This window comes from Austrofundulus limnaeus, unplaced genomic scaffold, assembly GCF_001266775.1.
Source record: "Austrofundulus limnaeus strain Quisiro unplaced genomic scaffold, Austrofundulus_limnaeus-1.0 Scaffold201, whole genome shotgun sequence".
In the NCBI taxonomy this organism is placed as follows: domain Eukaryota; kingdom Metazoa; phylum Chordata; class Actinopteri; order Cyprinodontiformes; family Rivulidae; genus Austrofundulus; species Austrofundulus limnaeus.
Window position 1 is genome coordinate 1,016,839 of NW_013952603.1, and position 12,094 is coordinate 1,028,932.

The 12,094-nt window shown below is 39.3% G+C and overlaps 1 protein-coding gene across 1 annotated transcript in view; it reads right to left on the reverse strand.

The window, feature by feature from the left end:
- Positions 1 to 1,365: 1,365 nt before the first annotated feature.
- The window catches only part of med25 (mediator complex subunit 25), a gene marked incomplete at its 5' end in the record, with an annotated part of 27,074 nt that continues 16,345 nt past the window's right edge, over positions 1,366 to 12,094 (reverse strand). Inside the window, 8 exon segments of the mRNA XM_014018771.1 lie at positions 1,366 to 1,749; positions 2,902 to 3,022; positions 3,100 to 3,270; positions 5,270 to 5,341; positions 5,501 to 5,614; positions 10,958 to 11,134; positions 11,570 to 11,677; positions 11,747 to 11,804. Coding sequence (XP_013874225.1) covers positions 1,646 to 1,749; positions 2,902 to 3,022; positions 3,100 to 3,270; positions 5,270 to 5,341; positions 5,501 to 5,614; positions 10,958 to 11,134; positions 11,570 to 11,677; positions 11,747 to 11,804 — 925 coding nt within the window. The 3' untranslated portion in view covers positions 1,366 to 1,645.

The window sequence follows — 12,094 nt, forward strand, 5'->3', positions numbered from 1 at the left end:
AGCAAGGCTTTGGACATGTTTTTTATGAGAGTATAACATTATAACATGATATAAAACTCAAAAAAGTTGATTTTACATGATATTGCCCCTTTAAAGAATTTATACAAGGTTCCTCAGAGATAAATCCTTTTGTTTCCCGTGAACGGTTCTGCCAAAAATGCCAAGTTTGTTTTGATTCAAATGATATAAAACCTTTTCAGAATTGAGATTATTCCATTTTGGTTCAAGAGTTAGGACGTTAGGCTCAGTCGGCAGCTCACACGGAGGCTAACAGACGAAGATGAGGAAGAAGAAAAGGCGAGACTAAAGCGGGGCTTCCAGGGTCGCTCAGCGATTAGGGAATGGGAGGGATGAGCGGCGGCCTCTGAGGGACTAGTGTCTGTCTGTGTGAGTCCTTGTGGGGGAAGAAAAAAAAAAAAGAGAGACTGAGGGAAGAAGTCAAAAAAAAAAAAAGCTCAGGAACAAGAACCCACTGTCACAGTCTCTTAGCAACCGTCTCTGTCTCCCAGGTGACAGGGTCTGACATTACTTCCTGTTGCATGTGTACACACAAGTGGCCGCACGAACCGACGTGTGTCACTCCTGCCAGGTTCAACAAAGTTCACCGGACTCCTGTTGTTCTGCAGCTTCAGCGGCGTCATTGTGCAGGATTTAGATTGAGTCAAACACATCCCGAGGTCCTGATATAAAGCAGGCTGCAGCCTGCGCACATGCGCCAACGTATGAGGGGCCATACACGCCATAAACCATACTGCCACTCTCATACATACATTTTATCTCTCACATACATATATTTTATCTCTCACATACATCTCATTGCAGGATTTAAATCGTCCTGAGGTTCTGATATAAAGTAGGCTGTGAGCATCTTTATGAAGGCTGCAGTCTGCGCGCATGCGGACAGCCTGATTGTACYTTATGCCAACAGAAACACGGCCAACTAAAGCCATCTGGTAGAACTACTTGGCACAGAAAGGCCCTCTACGGTTCCTCGACATATTGGAGTAGTTAAAATTAACACTGTGACACTATTCGGCATAAAAAATAAAATAAAAAAAGACGCTGAATATCTGCTACTGTGTCTATTTCAGTATCTCTGCCTCACCTTTAGAGTCCGAGCTGCAGGAGCAGAGAGAGAGATTTCAGCTGAGCACACAGACACCGTCCATGCATCAACACAAACCCTCTCTGCTCAGTTCTCTGTACTCATTAACTTTATTTTAGGCCCAGAAACAAACTCCATAAATAATTAAGGGAAGAAAAAAAATATATATATAAAAAACTTCAAATTAATTAAAAGAAAAAGAGAAAATCTTAAATAAAAAAGGGGAAAATGCGATATTTTCATTTAAAAAAACTTGTGGATGAGTTTCATTTCAAGTGATTTAATCGACTGTTTCCAGCACAAAGTATAAATGTGCTCACAGTTTGTGACTATTTGCATAAAAAATACCACGAATGCTCATAACTTCAGTCCATACCTGCTGCTGTTTGGTTCAAATATATAAAGAAAAGAAAAAAAACAATAGAAAGTTTGTCTCCTAAAAACACTAAATGTTTGTGTTAAAGAAAACAAAAAAAACAGCAGATCTCTGAGTCCAAACAGGAAGTGTTTGTTAAAAGTTCCAGAGTCCTCCACGCTCCATCATATGAGGTCCAAGAGGATTTCATCATCTATGACCCCGGAGACCTGGGGCATCCCGGGCTGAGGGACCGGTCCTCTCTGACCTCCAGACATCAGGATCTGACCTGAGGATCCAGAGGGGGGAAGGAGTCAGCACTTTAACGAAAAGCCACTTCAAACATCATTTCAATGACAGATGACTCTTTATAGGAACCAGAGAGAATAGATTTAATGTTGAGGCTAAACCAGCTGCTGAAGAAGCTGAAACTGAGCTGGGGAAGCTAACCGTAGCAAAAAGCTAAAAGTAGCAAAAGAAGATAAAAATTTGAAAAACTAGTTTTAACTGAATAACTAAAAAACATAATTTAGGATGAAATTGAATAATTCCTCCAATAAAAGTTTGATCTTTATTATTTATTATATTGATATATGATATTTATTATTATCAATATTTATTATTTATTCTATTCCTCTTTATTTAATGCAGCTAAAGTCTCAGTAAGTTTTTATTAAGGACAAAATTATTTAAAAAAATATATCAATCAATCAACTTTATTTGTACCTGCAGGTAAATTTGTTTACAGTCAGTCAGCTTCATTCCAACARATCAAATATATTATTTTTAAGCAGTTATGCAACTGGTGGATTTTCCCCCTGAGGAACACTTATTATCATAAAGCAGGGTTATTCAACTGGCGGCTCAGGGGCCAGATGAACAAAGTCCAGCCCACCAACTGGTTCATAAATCTTGTCAAACTCCCAGTTTTCTACATTAATTTCTACAAGTTGTTTTAGTTAGAAATTTGTGGTATATACTAGGGGTGTAAGAAAATAATGATACACTGAAATATCGTGATATTTCATTTCCTGATACAGTATCGATATTCTAAAGCCCTGTATTGATTTTTATTAAGGTTTAAAATGTCAACTTTCCTGCCAACAGTTCATTTTTATGTTGTAGTTCAGCCTCTGACCACTAGTTGGCAGCAGGGAGCCAGACATTTGGCTCCTCTACCTCTTCAGCGCCAGAGAGTAAGGGTAGCATTAGCATTGTGAGTAAACATTAGTTTCATGCACTACTTTTATTACATTGTGTTTGTGTATGCTGTATTCATGATTAAATGCAGCAAAATAAACAAATTTAAAGGCTACAGAACTTCATAATAATTGTTTTATTTACATAACGACTTTAACAGCTGGATGTTCGGCCCCTGAGCTGCTGCTCTGCAGTTCTGAGGGTTAAAGAATGATATTCTGGGTCGAACGTGTTTGCTGACCTGTCATTGGCTGCCTCCACTGGCCCTGCATTTGAGGCCCGCCTCCTGGCGTCGAGTGGACCAGCTGCGGTCCTAAACCTTGGTGGGACATCATGTTTGGCATATGAGACACCGCACTCTGCTGATGAGACACAAAGGAGGCGGGGTTTAACCGGACAAACGTTTGTCATTATTCAAAGAGCCGTTCGCTGGAGTTACCGGCTGCTGCTGACTGAGCAGGAGGCTGCGAAGCTGCGGGTTGGCTCCTGGGTTCGGGAGGCGAAGTATGGAGCCCTGGGGCTGGGCCTGACCACTCTGAGTCACCTGGTTGGGCGGAGCTACGCTGACCGCCGGCTGCTGATTGGATGGTCCAGCCGCTCTCATTGCCATCTGAAAACGTGTCGCACAGTTTAGGAGATTTTAGAGCAGTTTAGCTAAAAAACTAAACACTGATGCAGTTTGGTGCAAACTACAGAAGAAATAATGATATGCTAACAAACTCTAACCACTTCATAACACTGAGAAATAAACTCATTTTATGTAAAGTGAACAGTTTTTACTGAACATGCAGGTTATTAATAAAAGATGTTTTGTATTAACAGCATGCTGCACAGGAAATGATAACATTATAACATGCAGTCAGTAAACAGTTCATGTTAAACATGGSAGTGTTTATAAAATATTATTTATATTTTGCTTCCAAGCAGCTGGACTCATAATCTTGTTTCATCAGAAGTTCTTTAAACTTTTTTGGACCTAAGCAACTTTTTTCCCCTAAGTTTTGTTCATTAAATCACCAAAATGTAACAAACTAACCAAACTGAAAAGGATGAACCAGGACACATAAGAACCAAACTGGAGTTGGATCTTTTGGTTCTGTGCTACCAGCAGCCCGCCACAGACGCACCATTTGTTCCCACTGATGCAGCGGAACATATAAGAAATATTAAATATAATTTATCTTACAGTCCCCTAATTACCATGCAATTACCTAGTATTTAAATATAAACTATTTACTCTTTAATTACTTAGTAATTACAGTAATTTGTAATTACTTGGTAAGGACATATAATACTATCCTAACTCTATACTTACCTGGTAATAAATTACAACTGTGTACCACAAGTAAATAATAGGTATTTTTTGCATTGTTAAAATTATAACCCATTAAGTATCTGTAATTCTATAGTAAAACACAGTATAAAATGTAGAAATTTAGTTGTATTCTTTTGGTTAATATTATGTAACTGATGTACTACCAAACAGTACTTACCTACTAAAAGTATTTTTACTAACATTACTAACGTAACACTATAATTTACTTTGTACTTCGTTGTTAATTACATAGTAATTAGGGATGTAAAAATATATTAACTGCGTGAAAATATAGTTAGTAATCTGTTGGTAAATGCTGTGTAATTCGTGTACTATTAAACCGTAATTTTATTATAATTATCACTAAATTATTTTATTACATAGTAATTACATTATAAAAACATGGTAATTAGGTGATTGTAAAAATGTAATCTGTTGACAAATAGTGGGAAATTTTATTTAACTGTAATTGTATTAAAACTATCCACAAAAAATGTTTCATTACATATTATTATTATTATTATTATTATTATTATTATTATTATTACCACCACCAAGTAATTGCATTGTAAATAATTGTAATTACCAAATAAATGCATAGTAAAATAGTGTTACTCGCATGCAGGTGCGGCTCGTCCATGAGGGCAGGTGTAAAACAATATTCATTCACCCCACAAAGTAGTTCCTCTTAATAAACAATGTAAAATGCTTATTTACGCAGCCGGCCGTGTGTTGTCGTTTTGTTCTGCGACAAATATATTTGTTTGAATATATTCTGGGTCTACGGTGACAAGCTGGGGAGAATAAAGATGACCTTTGTGCACAAATAACTGTTTAAATGTAACGTAGCCTATATTTTTCACAGAAAACGTGCCGCAAATTGTTAAAATTGTTTATTTTGATTTAGGAAAACGATGTCCGCCCCACTAATTTTTATGCTCACGAGCTGCTACTGCTTACATGTAAAAACTAGATAACTAGATAAGCTTTTTTAATTTTTATTTTACCTTTTATAATTTTGTGTGGGCTGAGTCAGGGACTACAGGTGGAAACTATGACCTGATACAGTGCATCCTTCCTTTCATGGCTAATGAATACTGTATACTGTCCCTGTTTTAAATAAAACTTTTTAAAAAAAGGAAAAAAAAGAAATTTAATTAGGGGACTGTAAAAGAAAGGGTTKCCATTTATTTATTTTTAGGAGCAACAAAAAGCTATTATCTGAAGACTTGTTGATCCACTACAGGGAGAATCACCTCTCAGATCACGTTCAAAGTTAAAAACTTGTTCTCACCATGTTGTTCTGCCTCTGCTGCTCCTCCATTATAGAGACCTGACTAACAGGGGGCATGCCCACCACCACAGACTGGATGCAGGACAGAGCAGGACCCAGGAGAACAGGGGTGGTAACAGTGGAGAAAAGAGCAGGAGTTCAGTAAGGCATGCAGTCCAGGTGCCATCAACAGGCAGAGTGAGGAGAAAACCAGGCAGGTGATGCGTACGCGCTCAGAGCGGCTTTATTTACCTGCTGCTGGACGCTACCGTGGGAAACAGGAATGGAACCAGGAGCTCGGTTCAGAAAGTTCTGGTTGGGGGGAACTTGACCGGGCTGCATTGGTCCACCTCCTCCGCCCATTTGCTGAACCAAAAAAACCAAAAACAAATAAATAAAAAAAACAGTCAAATTTTAAATACATATATAWTTAAATTTTATTTATTTAATTCATTCATAAAACCAAACCTATATACAGTACAGTAAANAACCTATATACAGTACAGTAAAAATAAAAAAAAACAAAGATAAAAATAAAAAATCAAACTCAAGCTTTAATAATCTCACTCTTTACAAAAAAACAGAACAAGAACATCAGATCTTCACATCCCACCTCCACTGGACGCCACAAACAGCACATTTCACTAAAAACTGCAACTTAATCATCTTTTTCAACAGAAATATTGGCTTAAAAGTTTTTACAATTTAGCAAAACCATTCTAGAACCCTATTCTGTGAGTTGCAGCACTTCAGATATGAAACAGTATCTCTCTGTATTTACATAACATTACATATTAATTAGTTTATTTTACAGCTGCTGGAATTAAAAGAAAAAAAAAGACAAATAGTTAAAAGTTGCACAAATGTCCCATATAAATAAAACTTCTAATTCCACTGTGTTKTGCGTGCCTTTTTTATTTTTATCTTATTTAAAACGGAACTGTTCTGCACATTTTTACTGAAAATACATTTTATTCTTACAACTTTAATCTTTTTTGAATGTTTTCATGATAACACAGATACACCCGACAAACAATTTCAGAGCATAAAACGTTCATTTTGCTCTTACTGATGGATCAGCTGCAAATGACCTTTTTACAAATATTTACACAACTTATTTTAGTAATTTTATTTTATTTTATTAACTTTTATTCAAGCAGGTAAATCCCACTAAGATCACTGATGTCTTTAGCGAGTTGTGTGTGTTTTTGGTGTGTGGGGGAACCGGAGTACCCGGGGAAAACCCACAAGGAGAACATGCAAACTCCAAAAACAGTAAGACCCCAGCTCCAAACCAAGGATTGAACCCAGAACCTTCCTGCTGTGAGGCGTCAGTGCTAACCACTGATCCACCGTGATCCAGTCCTACACATCAGACAGACATACGAGCAAAAAGTAGCCACATTTCAAGCTGGAAAATTAAGAAACCATCATTCCAACCTCTCTAAATCCTTACCGTGGGCTATTTTGATACACTCCTCCTGCAGGCGTAAAGTATATTTACAGAACACATATTTGCTGTATGTAATTGGTGTTTACTGGGCTAACAATGCTGGAAGTGTGATCCTGCGTTTTTCACCTACTTTGGTGGAGAGCAGATGGAAAGTGAAAACAAAACAAGGAGGATAATGTAGATTTAACTCCAAGCACCACCTGCCGAGGTGTTTACCAATTCAGATTTCACCGTTTAAAGCAAACTCCGTGACTAAAAGGTGTCTGCCTAATCTGGACAGGGAGGCGTTACAGAAAATCCCTGTTTACACTGAAACAGAACAGTAACAGGAAGAGAGAGGTCCGTTTTGGTTTCACCTGTTGTGGACACTTTATTCTGACTCATTTCTGTAGTTTTTAAAGAATGTGAGCACTGCAGTTGCTCCTGCGTTTGTTTCAGCACTGAGAAACGGGAGAAATGAAGGGCGTTTCACCCACCGCCCCCCACCTGAGCAGAAATGATTAACTTCAGGCTCAGGAACGTGTGATGGAAAAACACCTTCACCCATCCATCTTACTGAATGTGAACAATTCACCGTAGGATTGTGCTCCAACACGGTTCGCTCTCCGACCAACAACTGAGCTGAAACTCAGCTTTGGCTCTTTTTAGGGAAACCAATAAAACATTTCTGTGTGTTTCTTTCATTTCCTGCAGTCAGTCAGGTGACCTGTAGGATCCTCCATGAGGAGCCTACATTACCGCCCCACACCACACAGAAAGGACCGTTATGGTTTGTTTGGCTGTGTTTATCTGTACGTTAAAACTGATTTAATATTGAGTTTAAGGGCCAGCATTGTGTGTTTCTCAGGCATATAGTTCAATTATATACCACAATAAAGTAACTGCCAGGTATTTAAAGGGTGTTTTTTTAATAAAGGACTTTTTGTCCTCTATATCAGTGGTTCCCAACCTTTTTAGACTTATGTACCCCCTGAGCCATTTTGTCATAACACTAATACCGCTTCAGTCAAACATAATGATGATTCTACAAAACTATAATATAAAACAGCTAATTATTAAATGAAAATTATTTATTTCCAAGTTTTATGCTGGATTCCATTTTGAGTCAATTCTGTGATTCTGACCGCAATTTCCACATTGCAGAAATCACAGGGCCCTACATACCTCAGTCCTAATTTTATTTATGTACTTTTTACACACCTGGGAAATTTTTCCACGTACCCCATCATTGTTCCCTGGTTGGGAATCACCGCTTTAGATAGTGTGCAGGGCTGAAGGAACTGTCCAAGGTCCTGAAAGTGCTGGGATGTTTCAGGAACTTGGACAGTGTGAAGGACTGAAGGAACTGTCCAAGGTCCTGAAAGTGCTGGGATGTTTCAGGAKCTTGGACAGTGTGAAGGACTGAAGGAACTGTCCATGGTCCTGAAAGTCCTGGAACGTTTCAGGACCTTGGACAGTGTGAAGGACTGAAGGAACTGTCCAATGTCCTGAAAGTGCTGGAATGTTTCAGGACTGTATCATAATATAAAATAATTTCCTCATTGAAAACATACAAAGAGTGTTGCTTTAACTCATTCATGCATGTTTCAGTAATTATTGAATCTCCTGTGGCCATGTAGAGCAGCTTAAATGCTTGTTAGTACAAAGCTCCGCCCTATTTGTACAAAGCTAAAAACAGTCAGATTTTAAAGTTCAGTTTCCAACTGAGCTCCCACTACCACAAAGCACCCCTCCCCTGAAGCGCTGTTGTGAAGATGTGCTGAAGTGGGAGTGTCAGAAACAGTAGGAGGTTCTTAATGAGACGTAGGCTAATTTGAAAGCATTTGGATAAATTTAGACAAATTTATTCTTGCTATGTCATATTCTATACCACTTCCTGTGGTCTAGAATTGAACGATCTGCATGGAAAATACACAACCCGCCCCCTTCCCTTAAATAATTCTGGCTTGCAGTGAAAGACACAAACGGGAAATCTGGCTCCTTATGAATGCCACTCCAGGGCTCTGCACAGAGAAACCTTAACTGCTGGTCCAAATTTAAATTTTAATTACGTTAAGATTGCTGTATAACTTCCTTATTAGCAATGCYGCTCTGAATATGTGATGATACACAGGAGGCAGGGGAAAAAAGTCTTCATTAAAATTTCATGTCTTCTGCCTTCTCTAAATGCCCCGGCGCTCACACGACTTACGAGCCACATATCGGGCCGACCCCCTCTCTTCCTCCCTCCCTCGCAAAGACGTAAAATTAGCAGGGTGAGTAGACAAGCGCTATCAACACTGATGCGAGCGGAGCACAAGGAGAAATGTAATCTGACTCATGTAAAGTCGACATGAAGCTTTATTTTTAAAGAGTAACACGCTGCTCGTCTGGCAAGTCGTTGCATTGTTTAACAGCCGTGCAGCACCTCTCCTGGAGCCGCGAGATGGACGAGACATGTTTTAAATCAGCCCATCTGGGGGCAGGACGATGAGCAGAAGAGGAAAGTGAAATTTTTATGGCATATGCACAAGGAGAGAGCGTTTGCAGGCTGTAATGAACTCAGTGACAGGAACAGGTCTACCTGAACTGCTGAGGTCTAAATGAGGAGTTATCAGGTTTTCTTCTCGAGCTCGGAAGATTTACGCAAAGAAACGTTTACTATAAACACCCAAACAGCCTGAAACATTCATTAGGTATGAGGCAAAACTAAATAAACAATCCTTTTTTACAAGTGCAATGAATAGAGCTTGAAAAAAACGAAGAGAATTGGCACCAAGACTGTCTAGATTGGTGATGAAATAAAGGGAGTTGTTGAAAAAAGTCAACATTGAAAACCAAGAAATGTTTCGATTATTCTGCAACAAACAACAAATAAACAAAACTTCTTTGTTTCTTGAGATTATTGGATGAAATTTATTACTTAATTTCTTAATTAATTAATAACTATAACTGTGTGATCTAAAACCATCATGCATTGAAAATGGGTACTGATTGAGGATCAAGACAAAACTATTTTTCTATTTTGTTACCTACATCCCTTCATCCCGTTTGGGGTCTTAACTAAACATGTTTACCCGATCATCCATCCATTATCTACACCCGTTTATTCCTTTCAGGGTCATGGGGGTCACTGGTGCCCATATCCAGCAGTCACAGTGCGAGGGGCGGTGTTTGCCCAATCAGATTGTTATAAAATCAGCCTGTGTTTAGAAAAAGTATRATATATCTACCTGTGATTGAGAGCTATAACCTAGTTGAACTAGAGCAACATTTCCATCAACCTAGAGTCACGCTGTTTAAATCTGTAGCTCCATGTATTTACAGCTCCAAACAGAAGTCCAGTTGCTTTGTCTTTTTACTTTTAATTTTCCATGTAGATAGTAATGTTCAGCCTCAATCATGGAGCGTATCGATCCTAAAGTTACTCAGTCGATACTTTATTTCCAGCTCGTTGTTTTGTTCCAAAAATAAAAAGCTTCACTGGAGCATCCGGTCAGAGGCAGGTTCAGATGTAAACACTGAACTAAACAAGTCAGATAATTATTTAATTGGCTCTGATTAAACAACTTCAGATTTGACGTGCTAAAAGTAGCATCCATGCTAACTCTGTAAACAAACAAACCAGCTGAATGAGAAGTTACCTCTTTTACTGCACATGCATGTCACATCAGTGCTGTGTGGCGTTCACACTGGAGTCTGATGCAGGTCGCATTTAAAATCTAATGTGAACGTTCACGCCAAAAGATCAGATTTTTTCAAAAAATCAGAACTGAGCATTAAGACCTGCAGTGTGAACGTAGCCTAAGAGGCGGGGTTTGTCACGTACCTTTATTTATTCCAGCTGATACTCAAAGACAGGAGGCGATGTCAGCAAAATTATTTCACAAACCAGTGGACGAATTTCAACTCAACTCTCAACAAGTAATCGTTGGACGTGCATCCGTTCGGAGTCACCAACCCAACTTCAAAATATCTGAACTGCTGCTTTAGTTGGCTCATGAACAAACTGAGCTCATTTAGCACCATTAGTCTTCACTAAAGCAGCTGCGGTGCAGATGACTGGCCTGAATATAAAAAAAAAATTCTGTAACAATTTAATTTAACGCTTGAAACAAAGTACCTCAATTCTCCTGCGCACCTCTACAATTCCTCCTCATTATCTCCCGCTTTGCATCTCGTCCCTCACAAATTAAATCGACCTTCCCTCCCGACAGCCCCTCTGGCTCCTCCTCCTCCTCCTCCTCCTCCCCCCCTTCCCCCCTGTCCCCACTCACCGCTCGGTGCTGCTGGACCTGCTTGTGGTTGGTGATCACTTGCCGGATGCCGTTGACGAAGCCGCTCTGGTCGTTGGGGATGAGGCCCATGAATATTTTCTTCTTGGAAGAGTAGAGCAGCATGAGCACCCGCACTTCACACGGTGAAGTCGTGTGGGGGAAGTGGACGCAGCCTGCCTGCAGAGGTGAGGGGAGGGGAGGGGGGGTCACAGGGCAGATTAAGACCTCGARGTGGGACTTGGGGACATAACCTACTTCTGCCCAATCAAACATGRCCGCTTTAAAAATTGAATGCAAATGTTATTAACTTAATTCATACTGTGACTTCGCTGGGATATAAAATCAAATCCAGCAGAGAGGCAGAGCTCAGCTGGACTCAGATCTATMAATGCTTTATCTGATTAACATTGCATCACACTGAACAAGCATATAAAATCATGGCTGCCTTCTGAGGGAAAACATTTTAAATCAAACCATATTTAAAATGAAATCTGGCTTTAAAGTCAAAACCCCCCTCCTGATGACCTCACATTTYGAGTTTATGTCCAGGCCCCCTAGTGGACAGAGGTGATACCTGCACTCAGACGCTACATTATGTAGAAATAAACTCACAAAACCATTGGCCATGATGCGGTAAAGACCTCTGAGGGAATCGGGGTCTTTGTTGGTGAAGAGAAACTGAACCATCCTGGAGTTTCTGAAGAGGTGCCCTAAAGTCGTCTGCAGGAAAAAATAAACACTTTAATGCTGCGAACAAAGACTCGGTGACGAGCGGAGCGGCCTCCTCACCAGTAACTGTTGTGGAATCAGCTGCATGATGAGCTTCTGTGGCCACTGCTCCGTGTTGCTGTGAGGAAACAAAACCAACACATCACGATCTGTGAGCAACAAACCAACCGATCAAAGGCGATGAAAGACTTTTTATTATGCAGACAATTGTTTAAAGTTTAGGGCAAGTAAAATTTAAGGCTTTTTAAGTCCTCTTTAATGCCACTTGAAATTAAATTTAAGACCAATATAACAACACAAACAGTTAAACACAAACAGTTAGCAACAATTTTAGCCAAATGTTTATTTTAACACAAAACAACGAGCTGCGAGGGGGCTTCTGTAAAAGATTAAAAAAGATAAATAAAT